The sequence below is a fragment of the Coregonus lavaretus genome (genome assembly GCF_964263955.1).
Source record: "Coregonus lavaretus genome assembly, chromosome: 7".
In the NCBI taxonomy this organism is placed as follows: domain Eukaryota; kingdom Metazoa; phylum Chordata; class Actinopteri; order Salmoniformes; family Salmonidae; genus Coregonus; species Coregonus lavaretus.
Genome location: NC_139994.1, coordinates 1,478,803 through 1,496,302, shown reverse-complemented (window position 1 = coordinate 1,496,302; position 17,500 = coordinate 1,478,803). Strand labels below are relative to the sequence as shown.

The 17,500-nt window shown below is 44.3% G+C and overlaps 1 protein-coding gene and 1 pseudogene across 2 annotated transcripts in view; both read right to left on the bottom strand.

Annotated features, from left to right (window-relative positions):
* LOC311132220 (CYFIP-related Rac1 interactor B-like) overlaps positions 1–15,036 on the bottom strand; it is a 21,162-nt gene extending 6,126 nt beyond the window's left edge. The window contains exons 1-5 of the mRNA XM_084165445.1: positions 14,905–15,036; positions 14,008–14,085; positions 13,660–13,776; positions 5,399–5,478; positions 4,462–4,588 (exon numbers count right to left, since the gene is read on the bottom strand). Coding sequence (XP_084021571.1) covers positions 4,462–4,588; positions 5,399–5,478; positions 13,660–13,776; positions 14,008–14,085; positions 14,905–14,988 — 486 coding nt within the window. The 5' untranslated portion in view covers positions 14,989–15,036. The remainder of the gene's footprint in view (positions 1–4,461; positions 4,589–5,398; positions 5,479–13,659; positions 13,777–14,007; positions 14,086–14,904) is intronic.
* Positions 1–17,500, bottom strand: part of LOC311132219 (protein L-Myc-1b-like) — a 53,910-nt pseudogene that overhangs the window by 33,432 nt on the left and 2,978 nt on the right. The gene's annotated exons all lie outside the window — the stretch shown is intronic.

Below are 17,500 nucleotides of genomic sequence, written 5' to 3'. Positions count from 1 at the left end.
GATTGTGTGTGTGTGTGTGTGTGTAGTGATTGTGTGTGTGTGTGTGTGTAGGGATTGTGTGTGTGTGTGTGTGTGTAGTGATTGTGTGTGTGTGTGTGTGTGTGTGTGTGTGTGTGTGTAGTGATTGTGTGTGTGTGTGTGTGTGTGTGTGTGTGTGTGTGTGTGTGTGTGGTGTTTGTGTGTGTGTGTGTGTGTGTAGTGATTGTGTGTGTAGGGATTGTGTGTGTGTGTGTGTGTGTGGTGTTTGTGTGTGTGTGTGTGTGTGTGTGTGTGTGTGTGTGTGTGTGTGTGTGTGTGTGTGTGTGTGTGTGTGTGTGTGTGTGTGTGTGTGTGTGGTGTGTGTATGTGTGTAGTGTTTGTGTGTGTGTGTGGTGTTTGTTTTTATCGAACCTTTATTAAACTAGGCAAGTCAGTTAAGAACCAATTCTTATTAACATTGACGGCCTACCAAAAGGCAAAAGGCCTCCTGCGGGGACGGGGGCTGGGATTAAAAATTAAAAATTAAATAATAATATAGGAGAAAACACATCACGGCAAGAGAGACGCCACAAAACACTACATAAAGAGAGACGCCACAAAACACTACATAAAGAGAGACCTAAGACAACAACACAGTATGGTAGCAACACATTACAACAACATGGTAGCAACGCAACATGGCAGCAGCACAAAACATGGTACAAGCATAATTGAGCAACAGACAACAGCACAAAGGGCAAGAAGGTAGAGACAACAATACATCACGCGAAGCAGCCACAACTGCCAGTAAGAGTGTCCATGATTGAGACTTTGAATGAAGAGATGGAGATAAAACTGTCCAGTTTGAGTGTTTTTTGCAGCTTGTTTCAGTCGCTAGCTGCAGCAAACTGAAAAGAGGAGCGACCTAGGGATGTGTGTGCTTTGGGGACCTTTAACAGAATGTGACTGGCAGAACGGGTGTTGTATGTGGAGGATGAGGGCTGCAGTAGATATCTCAGATAGGGGGGAGTGAGGCCTAAGAGGGATTTATAAATAAACATCAACCAGTGGGTCTTGCGATGGGTATACAGAGATGACCAGTTTACAGAGGAGTATAGAGTGCAGTGATGTGTCCTATAAGGAGCATTGGTGGGAAATCTGATGGCCGAATGGTAAAGAACATCTAGCCGCTCGAGAGCACCCTTACCTGCCGATCTATAAATTACGTCTCCGTAATCTAGCACGGGTGGTCATCTGAATCAGGGTTAGTTTGGGAGCTGGGGTAAAAGAGGATCGATTACGATAGAGGAAACCAAGTCTAGATTTAACCTTAACCTGCAGCTTTGATATGTGCTGAGAGAAGGACAGTGTACCGTCTAGCCATACTCCCAAGGACTTGTATGAGGCGACTACCTCAAGCTCTAAACCCTCAGAGGTAGTAATCACACCGGTGGGGAGAGGGGCATTCTTCTTACCAAACCACATGACCTTTGTTTTGGAGGTGTTCAGAACAAGGTTAAGGGAAAAGAAAGCTTGTTGGACGTTTAACACAAAATCCGGGGCGGGCCAGCTGAGTATAAGACTGTATCATCTGCATATAAATGGATGAGAGAGCTTCCTACTGCCTGAGCTGTGTTGTTGATGTAAATTGAGAAGAGCGTGGGGCCTAGGATGGAGCCTTGGGGTACTCCCTTGGTGACAGGCAGCGGCTGAGACAGCAGATGTTCTGACATAATACACGCACTCTTTGAGAGATGTAGTTAGCAAACCAGGCCAAAGACCCCTCAGAGACACCAATACTCCTTAGCCGGCCCACAAGAATGGAATGGTCTACCGTATCAAAAGCTTTGGCCAAGTCAATAGAAATAGCAGCACAATATTGCTTAGAATAAAGGGCAATGGTGACATAATTTAGGACATTTAAGGTTGCAGTGACCCATCCATAACCTGAGTGGAAACCAGATTGCATACCAGAGAGAATACTATAGACATCAAGAAAGCCAGTCAGTTGATTATTGACAAGTTTTCCCAACACTTTGATAAACAGGGCAAAATAGAAATTGGCCAATAACAGTTAGGATCAGCTTGATCTCTTCCTTTAAATAAAGGATGCACCGTTGGCTGCCTTCCAAGCAATGGGAACCTCCCCAGAGAGGAGAGACAGGTTAAAAAGGTCAGAGATAGGCTTGGCGATGATAGGGGCAGCAACCTTACAGAAGAAAGGGTCTAAACCATCTGACCCAGATAGTTTTTTGGGGGTCAAGTTTAAGGAGCTCCTTTAGCACCTCAGACTCAGTGACCGCCTGCAGGGAGAAACTTTGTAGCGGGGCAGGGGAAAAAGAGGGAGGAGCATCGGGGCTAGTCGCATTAGAAGGGGTGGGAGATGAGGAAATGTTGGACGGGCAAGGAGGCGTGGCTGAGTCAAATAGGAATCCTGACTTAATGAAGTGGTGATTAAAGAGCTCAGCCATGTGCTCCTTGTCAGTAACAACCACATCAACAACATTAAGGGACATGGGCAGCTGTGAGGAGGAGGGTTTATTCTCCAGGTCTTTAACCGTTTTCCAGAACGTCTTGGGGTTCGACCCACAGAGAGAGAACTGCTCCTTAAAGTAACTAGCTTTGGCCTTCCGGATAGCCTGAGTGCACTTATTTCTCATTTGGCTGAACGACAGCCAGTCAGCCTGAGTATGCGATAGCCGAGCCTTTCACCAAATGGAATTCTTGAGGTGGAGTAACTCTGCCAGATCATGGTCGAACCAGGGGCTGAACCTGTTTTTAATTATCTTTTTCTTAATGGGGGCGTGTTTGTTAACAAAAAGAAGGTCCAAGCATCTTCGACAGAGGGGATCAAGCTGATTCTATACCAATTTACAGAGGCCAGGTCATGAAGGAAGGCTTGCTCATTAAAGTTTTTTAGCAAGCGTCTATGACAAATCAGGACAGGTCGTTTCACTGAGCAGCCATTACGAACACAGGCTGTAAAACAGTGATCACTAGCGTAATTATAGAAAATACCAGACTGATACCTATCAGGATTATTTGTGAGGATAACATCAAGGAGAGTAGCCTTTTCCGGGTGTTTGGAGTCATAACTTGTGGGATTGGTTATAATCTGAGAAAGATTTAGGGAGCCATTGCTTTAGGATTTGGTCAGGTGGTTTAAGCATGTTCCAGTTTAGGTCACCTAGCAGGACAGATTCAGACTTGATGTAAGGGGCCAGGAGAGAGCTTAGGGCAGGTAGGGTACAGGCCGGTGCTGTGTAAGGGGCCAGGAGAGAGCTTAGGGCAGGTAGGGTACAGGCCGGTGCTGATGGAGGACAATAACACCCAGCAACAGTCAACAAAGAGCTATTTGAAAGTTTAATGCTTAAAACCAGCAAATCCAATTGTTTGGGGACAGACTTGGTGGAGACAACCAAGCACTGAAGGTGTTCCTTGGTAAAGATTGCCACTCCACCACCTTTGGAAGATCTGTCTTGCCGAAAAAGGTTATAACCAGAAAGGTTAACATCAGTGTTCAAAACACTCTTTCTTAACCACGTCTCAGTAATGACCAACACATCTGGATTGGAGCTGTGAACCCACACTTTCAATTGATACATTTTAGGTAATAAGCTTCTAGTGTTAACGTGCAGAAAACCCAGGCTTTTACGAGAGCAGAAATCAGTTAAACAGATATCAGAGCACAAGTCAGAATTGGGCTAGCAACAGTAGATGGGCCAGGGTGTACATGCACATTTCCAGATATCATCAGCAGTAATACAATCAGGACACGGCAGAGGACAGGGAGAGCTCTGCAGTGTTGATTTATGACATTTAATGTGCATCAGATGGCAACAAGATCATATTGTACAGCAATTTCATCAGGTAACATGAATACAAAGCCGGCGAGAGATGGTTAGATGGGAGAGTCCGTGTAACTAAATAGTCTGTCCCACAGTTGGGTAAACAAGCAAGTTCATAGTCAACAATAATAATATGCCATTTAGCAGACGCTTTTATCATGTGTGCATACATTTTTACGTATGGGTGGTCCCAGGGATCGAACCCACTACCCTGGCGTTACAAGCGCCATGCTCTACCAATTGAGCTACAGAGGACCACAACAAAGCACGCAGGAGTCATGAGGCAAATATAACTACTAGTTCAGAGTCACTCGCCCCACTCCAGTGTGTGCTGGAGGCGGGTGAAAGCTCGGGAGAGTGGGGGGAGTGTGGGTTTAATGTGGGGGGAGAGTGGGGGGAATGTGGGGGGAGAGTGGGGGGAATGTGGGGGGAGAGTGGGGGGAGTGTGGGTTTAATGTGGGGGGAATGTGGGGGGAGAGTGGGGGAGAGAGTGGGGGAATGTGGGTTTAATGTGGGGGGGAGTGGGGGGAATGTGGGGGGAGAGTGGGGGGAGAGTGGGGGGAGTGTGTGTGGTGTTTGTGTGTGTGTGTGTGTGTAGTGTTTGTGCATTTGTTGTGTCTGTACGTGTAGTGATTGTGTGTAGTGTGTGTCTTACGTCTATTTTGGAGGTCTTGGCGAAGGCTCCTACAGGGTGGACGTGGTCATACAGGATGATTACTCCCACCATCACCCGCATACAGAACAACATGGTGTCTGTGTTGGTGAACCTACAACGGTATTCACTATGGAGAGAGGAGAGAGGGAGGGAGAGAGGGAGGTGGGGGAGAGAGGGAGGGAGGGTAAGGTAGAGAGGGTGAAGGAGTGGGGAGAGGGGGGGGGGGTGAGAGAGGATTGTTATTGCTTTAAAGCTTTAAGAGGCTTTGGTTTTTTTGGATAATGACTTTTATGATAATGAGTTATCATGCCAATAATGCTCATTAAATTGATTTGAGAGAGAGAGAGAGAGAGAGAGAGAGAGAGAGAGAGAGAGAGAGAGAGAGAGAGAGAGAGAGAGAGAGAGAGAGAGAGAGAGAGAGAGAGAGAGAGAGAGAGAGAGAGAGAGAGAGAGAGAGAGAGAGAGAGACAGAGAGAGAGAGAGAGAGAGAGAGAGAGAGAGAGAGAGAGAGAAGAGAGAGACAGAGAGAGAGAGAGAGGGGAGAGAGAGAGAGAGAGAGAGAGAGGAGAGAGAGAGAGAGAGAGAGAGAGAGAGAGAGAGAGAGAGAGAGAGAGAGAGAGAGAGAGAGGATAAAGAGAGGTGATAAAAAAACAAAACCAATCAGCCAATTAGATCTTGGCCTGAAGGTCTAATTAGCATAACTTCTCATTTCTGTATTGAAAACCCTGAAGTATAAGAGCCTGCTGTTTTCTGTCAACGTTCTGAAAGAGGGACAGATGGGGAGAGACGGAAAGAGGGAGAGATGGAAAGAGCAGAGGTACTCACACGGCGAGAAAAGCACCGTAAGAAAGAGAGAGATGGAGCAAAATAAGGAAAGAATGTAGCGAGAGCGATTGAAAAAGAAAGGACTAGAGAAAGAGAGCAGAGGTCTACTCACGGGGTCTCCAGCATGACACGACACACACAGGCCATGGTGCTCAGGCAGTCTGTGGTGTCTTCAATGGGTAAGGTTTTATTCTGTAACACAGACAGCAGGGGGAGACAAAGAGTAAATACCAGCACTGGCCCCTGGAGGGAGACAGATAATAAATACCAGCACTGGACCCTGGGGGAGAATGGCCCTAATCTATGGCTTTCACGTGACTGGGATATAGAGATATGCATTTCTTGGTCACAGATGCCTTAAAAAAAAAAGGTAGGGGCGTGGATCAGAAAACCAGTCAGTATCTGTTCTGACCACCATTTGCCTCATGCAGCGCAACACATCTTCTTCGCATAGAGTTGATCAGGCTGTTGATTGTGGCCTGTGGAATGTTGTCCCACTCCTCTTCAATGGCTGTGCGAAGTTGCTGGATATTGGAGGGAACTGGAACATGCTGTCCTACACGTCAATCCAGAGCATCCCACACATGCTCAATGGGTGACATGTCTGGTGAGTATGCAGGCCATGGAAGAACTGGGACCTTTTCAGCTTCCAGGAATTGTGTACAGATCCTTGCGACATGGGGCCGTGTATTATCATGCTGAAACATGAGGTGATGACGGCGGATTAATGGCACGACAATGGGCCTCAGGATGTCGTCAAGGTATCTCTGTGCATTAAAACTGCCATCAATACAATGCAATTGTGTTCGTTGTGTTCGTTGTCTGTAGTTTATGCCTACCCATACCATAACCCCACCGCCACCATGGGGCACTTTGTTAACACGTGTATGGCTCGCCGACACGACGATGGCATGGTTATATGTGGTCTGCGGTTGTGAGGCCGGTTGGACGTACCGCCAAATTCTCTAAAACAACATTGGAGCCAGCTTATGGTGAATAAATGAACATTCAATTATCTGGCAATAGCTCTGGTGGACATTCCTGCAGTCAGCATGCCAATTGCACGCTCCCTCAAAACTTGAGACATCTGTGGCATTGTGTTGTGTGACAAAACTGCACATTTTAGATTGGCCTTTAATTGTCCCCAGCACAAGGTGCACCTGTGTAAAGATCATGCTGTTTAATCAGCTTCTTGATATGCCACACCTGTCGGATGGATGGATTTTCTTGGCAAAGAAAAAATGCTCACTAACAAGGATGTATAAAAATGTGTTCACAAAATTTGAGAGAAATATGCTTTTTGTTCGTATGGAACATTTCTGGGATGTTTAATTTCAGCTCATGAAACATGGGAAACAGCGCACGCAAGGTCCCCCTGCTCAAGCCAGCGCATGTCCAGGCCCATCTGAAGTTTGCCAATAACCATCAGGATGATCCAGAGGAGGAATGGGAGAAGGTAATGTGGTCTGATGAGATAAAAATATATATTTTTGGTCTAAACTCCACTCGCCGTGTTTGGAGGAAGAAGAAGGATGAGTACAACCCCAAGAACACCATCACAACCGTGAAGCATGGCAGTGGAAACATCATTCTTTGGGGATGCTTTTCTGCAAAGGGGACAGGACGACTGCACCGTATTGAGGGGAGGATTGATGGGGCCATGTATCGCGAGATCTTGGCCAACAACCTCCTTCCCTCAGTAAGAGCATTGAAGATGGGTCGTGGCTGGGTCTTCCAGCATGACAACGCCCCGAAACACACAGCCAGGGCAACTAAGGAGTGGCTCCGTAAGAAGCATCTCAAGGTCCTGGAGTGGCCTAGCCAGTCTCCAGACCTGAACCCAATAGAAAATCTTTGGAGGGAGCTGAAAATCCGTATTGCCCAGCGACAGCCCCGAAACCTGAAGGATCTGGAGAAGGTCTGTATGGAAGAGTGGGCCAAAATCCCTGCTGCAGTGTGAGCAAACCTGGTCAAGACCTACAGGAAACGTATGATCTCTGTAATTACAAACAAAGGTTTCTCTACCAAATATTAAGTTCTGCTTTTCTGATGTATCAAATGCTTATGTCATGCAATAAAATGCAAATTAATTACTTAAAAATCATACAATGTGATTTTCTGGATTTTTGTTTTAGATTCCGTCTCTCACAGTTGAAGTGTACCTATGATAAAAAGTACAGTCCTCTACATGCTTTGTAAGTAGGAATACCTGCAAAATCGGCAGTGTATCAAATACTTGTTCTCCCCACTGTAAATGCCTGGAGCATTTCAATTTTGGAGAATCTCTTATAAAATGGGTTAAAATCATGTATAGTAACCCTAGGTGTAAAATAGTAAATAATGGCTATTTCTCAGAAGGTTTGAAACTGTCAAGGAATTAAACAAGGTTGTCCACTATCGGCATATCTATTTATTATGGCCATCGAGATGTTAGCTATTAAAATCAGATCCAACAATAATATCAAGGGATTAGAAATCCACGGCTTAAAAACAAAGGTGTCATTGTACGCTGATGATTAATGTTTTCTTTTAAATCCACAACTTGAATCCCTCCACAGCCTCATAGAGGATCTAGATACATTTTCTAACCTCTGGATTACAACCAAATTATGATAAATGTACTTTATTACGTATTGGATCACTAAAAAATTAAAAATTTACATTACCATGTAGTTTACCAATAAAATGGTCTGATGGTGATGTGGATATACTCGGAATACATATCCCAAAGGAAATAAATGATCTCACTTCAATGAATTTTAATAGAATAGAATAGCAAATATAGATACGATTTTGCTACCATGGAAAGGTAAATACCTGTCAATTTGTGGAAAAATCACCCTGGTTAACTCTTTAGTATTATCCCAGTTTACCTATTTGCTTATGGTCTTGCCTACGCCTAGCAAACCGTTTTTTTAATTATATGAGAAAAGAAAATCAATTTATTTGTCACGGTTTCGGCCGAGGCTGCTCCTTCTCCTTGTTCGGGCAGGCTTCGGCGGTCGTCGTCTCCGGAGTACTAGCTGCCACCGTTCTATGTTTCGATGTTTGATTTGTTTTGTCTGTTTTGTTATACCTGTTCCTTGTTAGTGTTCATTATGCGTCCTATAAGTTCTCTTGAGTTTTGTCATGTGTTGTGTGTAATTGTTCGTTGTCACTGTGGGATGCTAGTTCGTTTTTGTCTCTCTGTTCGGTGTAGTAGAGAGCTCCGCACTTTTGTGCCTTTGTATGTACTTTACCGGTGTGCGTAAAGTTCACTTGCCTGCCAGGTTGTATGTAGCCGTGTTTGGCTTGTTCTTTTTGTCTTCACTAAAGACGTCAGTACGAAGCCTCTGTGGGTCCTGCGCTTGATTCCACACCACTTCTACACTCAACAGTGACATTATTTGGAACGGCAAGCCAGACAAAATTAAAAGGGCCTATTTATATAATGAATATGAATTCGGAGGACAGAAATTATTAAATATTAAAGCATTAGACCTATTACTAAAAGCTTCAGTCTGTCACGCCCTGGCTCTGGGACTCTGTTATGTTGAGCCAGGGTGTGTTGTTTCTATGTGTTTTTGTGTGCTAGGTTGAGTATCTAGTTTATTTTGTTTCTATGTTGGCCGGTGTGGTTCTCAATCAGAGGCAACGTGAATCAGCTGTTGCTTGTTGTCTCTGATTGGGAACCATACTTAGGCAGCCTGTTTTCCACAGTGTGTTGTGGGATCTTGTTCCGTATGGTTTGTATTGTAACCAAGGACTTCACGTTTCGTATCGTTTGTTGTTTTGTTCGTGTGATCATTCAAATTAAAAGTATGTTCGCATTCCACGCTGCGCCTTGGTCCTCTGTGTATGACGATCGTGACAGAAGATCCCACCTTAACTGGACCAAGCAGCGTGTCCAGGAGCCAACGCCAGAGAGGACTCTAACGAACATCAACCTCGACTGGGTCAAGCCGCGGGAGGAGGAGAGAGGCTGGACTTGGGAGCAGAGGAGCAAGAGTCTGGCGAGAGCCATGGAGGCCTGGCCCACGGGGAGGAGAGACGCCCAGAAAATGTTTAGGGGGGGGGGGCTCACGCCGTGGATGACGGGGCAGCGGGAGGCCGCCAGGTTACGGGAGTCACTGGTCACCAGGGGGAAGGAGGATGTAGAGGCACGGCGAGAGGTACTGGGGTGTGTTGCCAGTCCGGTCCGGACCGTTCCTGATCCCCGCGTAGGGCCAGTGGTGTGTGTCCCCAGTACGGTCCGGCTTGTTCCTGTCCCTCGCACCGAGCCTGTGGTGCGCGTCGCCAGCCCGGTCCGGCATGTTCCTGCCCCTCGCACCAAGCCTGTGGTGCGTGTCGCCAGCCCGGTCCGGCCTGTTCCTGCCCCTCGCACCAAGCCAGTGGTGCGCGTCGCCAGCCCGGTCCGGCCCGTTCCTGCTTCCCGCACCAAGGCAGTGGTGCGCGTCGTCAGCCCGGTTCGGCCCGTCCCTGCTCCCCGCACCAAGCCAATGGTGCGCGTCGTCAGCCCGGTCCGGCCTGTTCCTGCTCCCCGCACCAAGCCAGTGGTGCGCTTCGTCAGCCCGGTTCGGCCCGTCCCTGCTCCCCGCACCAAGCCTGTGGTGCGCGTCATCAGTCCGGCACAGCCCGTGCCTGTTCCACCGGTGCCTGGTCCGGCACCGGTCAGCTGCTCCACTCCGGAGCTAGAGCAATCCGCTCCACCAGTGTTCAGTCCAGCTCCGGCCAGCAGGGCCAGACCGGACCAGGGGCGCTTTGGGGGGTTAGAGAGGGAGTGGGGGTCATGCCCGGAGCCGGAACCGCCTCCGAGGAGGAATGCCCACCCGGCCCTCCCCTGTTCGGTTTATGTTTGGCGCGGTCGCAGTCCGCGCCTTTGGGGGGGGGGGTACTGTCACGCCCTGGCTCTGGGACTCTGTTATGTTGAGCCAGGGTGTGTTGTTTCTATGTGTTTTTGTGTGCTAGGTTGAGTATCTAGTTTATTTTGTTTCTATGTTGGCCGGTATGGTTCTCAATCAGAGGCAACGTGAATCAGCTGTTGCTTGTTGTCTCTGATTTGGAACCATACTTAGGCAGCCTGTTTTCCACAGTGTGTTGTGGGATCTTGTTCCGTATGGTTTGTATTGTAACCAAGGACTTCACGTTTCGTATCGTTTGTTGTTTTGTTCGTGTGATCATTCAAATTAAAAGTATGTTCGCATTCCACGCTGCGCCTTGGTCCTCTGTGTATGACGATCGTGACACAGTCATACAAAAGTTATACTTAAATCCGAACTGGTTCTCTAGCAACTTAGTAAGATTGTCTCACCCAATGTTCAAGAATGGCCTTTTTCCCTTTATTCAGATTACAACCTCTCACTTTCAGTTATTTGAAAAGGAAATCATCTCCCAAATAGCACTATTTCTAAAACAGCCATAGAAAGTTGGTTGCAATTTCAATTTAATCTTCCAGAAATGACAGAACAAATAATGCAACAAATATTGTGGTTAAACTCAACTATACTAATTGATAAACCTTTTTTTTATGTTTAAAAAAGGTATAATCTTCGTAAATGATATCATCGGTAGGACTGGTGGAGTTATGTCGCACATGCAGCTAACAAAAACATATGGAAATGTCTACTCTACCCAAAATTACAACCAAATAATTGCAACATTAACTGCAAAAAAATGGAAGAGGAAAGTGGAAGGGGGAGAAGGTAAGGAACTTGTCTGTTGGCCCTGCATTAAAGAACAGAATTGGTTAAGAAAAACTGTGATAAATAAAAAAGTATACCAGTTTCATTTAAGGACCAAAGGATAGACAGCCATCCCATATAGATTGCAAAATAGTTGGGAAGAGATTTTTGACGTACCGATCCCATGGCATAGTGTTTATGAACTTATACGCAAAACGACGCTGGATTCAAAACTTATAATTTTTCAATTTCTATTATTATATATATTCTTGCTACCAATAGAATGTTATTTATATGGGGGATACAATCTTCCCAGCTCTGCAGATTTTGCTGTGAAGAGACAGAATCTTAGATCATTTATTTTGGTACTGTCCATTTGTAGCATGTTTTTGGACACAGGTCCAGGAATGGCTAAAGGATTGCATTATTTACCTGGAGCTAACCCTGCAGATAGCATTACTGGGTGATCTGAAAAATCATAGTCAATCGATCAATAATATAATAATACTTTTAGCAAAAAAAAATATTTTCAATTTACAACCTGTAGATACAATGAGAATAGAAAGGTTCAGAACTTTTGTAAAACATCACAGTACTATTGGAAAATATATGGCAAAATAGAAATCCAATGTGGATGGTGTTAAGAGATAGATGGGAGGTGTTGAATGGAGTTGAAGGATGGGACTAATGACAATTAACAACAACTAATAACAACAAGATAACTAATGATGTAAGCATACTGTGTCCATAATAAGTATATAGGTTATAGGTTGAGAGCTTTCGTGAAAGAGCACAGTTAGAAAGATATGGCATATAGAAGCAAACCGGATGGACATCATGAAAATGATCGGACAGGTTGTGGGTAGAGAAAGTTCAGGAGTAAAAACAAACAAAAAAGAATTATTGTAAAATTGACTGTGTCCACATGTACATATTACTTCGACTACCTCAACTAGCCGGTGCCCCCGCACACCGACTCTGCACCGGTACCCCCCTGTATACAGTGGGGGGAAAAAGTATTTATTCAGCCACCAATTGTGCAAGTTCTCCCACTTAAAAAGATGAGAGAGGCCTGTAATTTTCATCATAGGTACACGTCAAATATGACAGACAACATGAGAAAAAAAATTCCAGAAAATCACATTGTAGGATTTTTTATGAATTTATTTGCAAATTATGGTGGAAAATAAGTATTTGGTCAATAACAAGAGTTTCTCAATACTTTGTTATATACCCTTTGTTGGCAATGACACAGGTCAAACGTTTTCTGTAAGTCTTCACAAGGTTTTCACACACTGTTGCTGGTATTTTGGCCCATTCCTCCATGCAGATCTCCTCTAGAGCAGTGATGTTTTGGGGCTGTCGCTGGGCAACACGGACTTTCAACTCCCTCCAAAGATTTTCTATGGGGTTGAGATCTGGAGACTGGCTAGGCCACTCCAGGACCTTGAAATGCTTCTTACCCACCGTTCTTGTGATCATTTTGACCCCACGGGGTGAGATCTTGCGTGGAGCCCCAGATCGAGGGAGATTATAAGTGGTCTTGTATGTCTTCCATTTCCTAATAATTGCTCCCACCGTTGATTTCTTCAAACCAAGCTGCTTACCTATTGCAGATTCAGTCTTCCCAGCATGGTGCAGGTCTACAATTTTGTTTCTGGTGTCCTTTGACAGCTCTTTGGTCTTGGCCATAGTGGAGTTTGGAGTGTGACTGTTTGAGGTTGTGGACAGGTGTATTTTATACTGATAACAAGTTCAAACAGGTGCCATTAATACAGGTAACGAGTGGAGGACAGAGGAGCATCTTAAAGAAGAAGTTACAGGTCTGTGAGAGCCAGAAATCTTGCTTATTTGTAGGTAACCAAATACTTATTTTCCACCATAATTTGCAAATAAATTCATTAAAAATCCTACAATGTGATTTTCTGGATTTTTTTTCTAAATTTGTCTGTCATAGTTGACGTGTACCTATGATGAAAATTACAGGCCTCTCTCATCTTTTTAAGTGGGAGAACTTGCACAATTGGTGGCTGACTAAATACTTTTGTCCCCCACTGTATATAGCCTCCCTGCTGTTATTTTATTTTACTTCTGCTCTTTTTTTCTCAACACTTTTTTTGTTGTTGTTTAATTTTTAATTTTTTGTTAAAAATAAATGCACTGTTGGTTAAGGGCTGTAAGTAAGCATTTCACTGTAATGTCTGCACCTGTTGTATTCGGCGCATGTGGCCAATACAATTTGATTTGATTTGATTTGATTTGAGAATGTAGATAATATGTATAAGCTGGAAATAAAGGCCTAAAAATTGTTGTTCACTAGTTTACTCCAATTAGAGGTGGTGGGGTTGGAAAGTAATAAAGGGAAATATATTTTAAAAAAGGATATATATGTGTATATATGTATGTATGTGTATATGTATATATATATATATATATATATATATATATATATATATTTGCGAGAAAAAAACAACATATGGGGGATTGGAAGTGATGCAGACAATTACATTGATGGAAGTTATAATCTATCTGCAATATTAAAGCTGATCTACCCCCCTCAAAAAAATAAAAAAAAATAAAAAAAAATAATAATAATAATAATAATAATAATAATAATAAAATAAAAATATCTAGAGGGAGGGGAGTGAAAGAGGGATGGGGGAAGGAGGTAGGGACTAGAACAAGGGGACAGGGGTCATGACTTCTGACTGACCTCTGACACGAACTTGGTGGTGGCGTTACTCAGGGTCTTCAGCATGGGTGTGGCCTCGGCGTAGAACAGTGACATCCGATTGGCCATCTCGTTGTTCACCTCGTTCTCCCCCTCCAACTGCAGCAGAGAGAGATGGTTGGAACATGACCACATTTGCATATTTGGAGAGAAAACAACGGTACTACGTGTTGATGAGTAGCTTTGTTTAGCTTTTAGCTATGTTAGCAACTGGTAATGGACACTGTTACCCTAGCGACCGTGTGACAGATTAGCCAAGTGATATAGGTTACGGCACCAATGTAGCACAGGCCTGCTGGTTGTTCAGCCTGTTCCTACTGATGGTCTTACCTGCTGGTTGTTCAGCCTGTTCCTACTAAGGGTTCTCCTGTAGTAGCTGAAGTCATTCTGAATGGCTGGGTTTGTCATCTGGAGAGAGAGAGGGAGGGAGGGGAGGGAGAGGGGGAGCTAGTAAAGCAGTTGCTATAATCAGTGCAATGAAAACACGGTACTTTAGACACAATACCGTAAAGGTTTATATTTGGGGGTGGGGGACGGCGGGACGGGTTGCGCGTGCGCTACTCCACTGCTTGTACAGTAACTATAAATTAAGTATAACTATGAGTTAGGTATAACTATAAGAAATGTAAGATGTATCAAGTAAATGATATCCAGCTCAGGGCTCCATTTGGGTTTGCTAACTTGCTAGTGAAGTGGCAGGATGTCATGATCAAGCTTCTTGGTTACTGCAGAGACATTCAATCCCCTACTGGATCAAGATCCATGTTACCCCAAAAAAAATCTGTGCGTCTCCCAAAAAACGACAAAACACTTAAATAGCACCCATTGTGTGCACATTTGGTAACACCGTATACTCCGGTATGGTGCAGAAATGGTATGACGGTATGAACATCTGGATACCGCCCAACCCTAGTATGTAATGACATAAAGGTAAGCAGCCCTCCCTCATCTCTCGTGGACAGACTACAGATACATAAACGGTACCTGACCAAATTACTCAAGAGTTTAGTTCTGGGCTAACCCAGATTACCTCCTCCTCGCCTTCCTCCCTCATCCCTCTCCTCTCCTCTCCTCTCCTCTCCTCTCCTCTCCTCTCCTCTCCTCTCCTCTCCTCTCCTCTCCTCTCCTCTCCTCTCCTCTCCTCTCCTCTCCTCTCCTCTCCTCTCCTCTCCTCTCCTCTCCTCTCCTCTCCTCTCCTCTCCTCTCCTCTCCTCTCCTCTCCCTCACCTTTAGTTCGTCGAAGCTGAGGGTAAAGTGGAGTATCTCAGCGAACTGTTTGGCCAGGGCCTGCTCTCTCTCCAGGTGCTGCATGGGAGCGTAGGGAGGGCTCGTCAGCGCCTCCAACAGGCTACGCAGGGCATTCTCTACAAAGAAATAGACACATAATAATGTACATAACATGAGTACCAAATAAATGAATGAATGAATGACATTTTATTTTTGTTTCAAATCGCCAGTTGGCAACCCATCCCTTATGGGATTAATTGACACATAAACAAACATTACAATAATTAACTGTTAGAATACTTCCGGTGTTCTGTGCAGTGCACGCCACATAAATAGAGACAAAGAAATCTAGATATAATAGTAAATAAGGTTATCCGAGCAATAATTATATCCATAGAGCAGTAAAAATAATTAAAATAAAATATATACAGATAAATAAAAATAGAAAAATGAAACGGAAGGCAATTGAACCCAATCTGGCACAAAGAGAATATTCAAGTGTGAGACAAGCCTCTACACAATCTACATACATACGTGCCATTTGCTATATAAGCGCTAAATATTTGCATAATTTAATTATAGGTAGGCCTTTTTCTTTTATTCCAGGCTTTATATAAAAATTCCACAAACGGAACTACACAATGGACAAAAAAACATTTCAGTTTCTCCTCATGGCCCAGCCACATAATGACAGGGTATATCTAATGACAGGGTATATCTGTTGGGCTTTCTGGAATAAGGACAAGTGTATATTGTGGTAGAAAGGACAATAGAGGATAAAATGAGTTTCATTATCTATTTCTTGAGGTCACAATAGTTACATTACTCCTCCATTTCACCAAAATACTGACCTGTTTCAATACGTAACATCCCTGATCTTACCTGTGCACATAGCGATCTCTAGCTTTTAGGTAGGTTGTACATAATATATCTCTCACACACCATTTCCCCCTTAATCAAACAAAAGGTTCTCAATTTGGGTTGATGATTAATCTCCTCCACCAATTTATTTTTCATGTTGCATCTTCAGTTGTATTTGAATCATTTCTATTTCTTCCTTAATTTGTTTTTTGTACAACTGTTCACAGTCAGACTGTTGATAAAGGTCAGACATTTCAGTTGCCCAGGCTCCCCCTATGGAGAGATACAATAGAAAAAAAATTTTGCTGGCTATTCTGGCAGTTGGCATATCCAACAGTCTATTCCAAAGTCTCACCATACACGCCTTCCATCTCACCTCACAGGGTTCCCAGCCCGTGCATCCAGTTACCAGCCAGTTTAGATGCAAACTTGCGGGGTACCTAAAAAATACCGTACTGCTCTGTGATGGATGCGTTCGTTTATTGAGATACCCCTTAGCACCCAACAGTCCTGCTGAATAGTCCAGAACAGGACACACGCACGTCTCATCCAGTTTGGAATACGTGGCATAAGTGTTTTTTGTTTTTCCCATAACTCCCCCAAGAGCTCTACTTGCCATGTCATACCATTAACATTTTGTATTCAGTCAGCTGTTCATGCATGATGCATTTACAATTTTACCAACTGGCTTCAAATCTGGGTTTTTAATGCTCCACACCACCCATTTTAATAAGCGCTTGTGGCTCCTTATAACTGCCCTATGAGCCTATAACGTATAACGGCTACATCTAAATGCATTCATAATGGTTATTACCCATGTGTGATTCATAAGATCGTACTTGTGTGCATTCCTGTGTACCTGTCCTAATCATATCCCTTACTACGGGTGTCCATACACATGCTATTGAATCCAGACCACAGTATGTAGTATGTCTGTATGTAGCCCTGTCAAAGTGACGGCTCAGCCTGTCCCCGTGGGGGGCCCCATCCCTTCCCTCGGAATCATTAACTATTCAACAGCTCTTCTATAAATACAGTACTGTTTTATCTGAGATGGCCTGGGTAGAAACTCCTCCCTCCTGCTGCTAGCCCATAGCTACTGAATCATAGATATCGAATGAGTAGAAAACTCCGCTCTCCCTTTTCCTGCTGCTGCTAGCCCAGAGCTGGAGCATAGATATAGAATGAGTAGAGGAGAATGTTCAAGGTAATGTTCCGTAGGTCAAGGGTGTACTATTCAGAATCATCAATTGATTGATGGGTATTGTGTCACCTCAGATTTGAGTGACTTTTCTCAGTGGTCTAAAACGGGTAGCAATGGCACATTCTTCCTCCCTTGTCACAGAGCTACTGGATGTCAATTCTAGGTATTCTATTTCTATAATTAGCAGAGTACTGGGTTTGAGTGTGAGAATGCAGTAAATGGAGGAGAGGGTGTTGAGGGGACTGAGGAGGGTTTGGGGTTTTTCTGTAGTCATTGTTGTGAAGGGTTTATTTCACTCTTTCGTGATTCAGCTGCCCTTCCTCTGGACGAGGAAGTGTTTTAAGGCACCGTGTTTAGGGTGTTGTGTAAGACGTGTGTGTAGGGTCTGTGTACGTGTGAAAGGCGTCATGTAGCCGAACATCGATCTGAAGACTTCACTTCCGAAGGCTGCATCTAAAATGACACCCTATGCCCCATGTAGTGCACTTCTATTGACCAGAGCTCTTTCTGCTATGGGGAATAGGGTGTCAT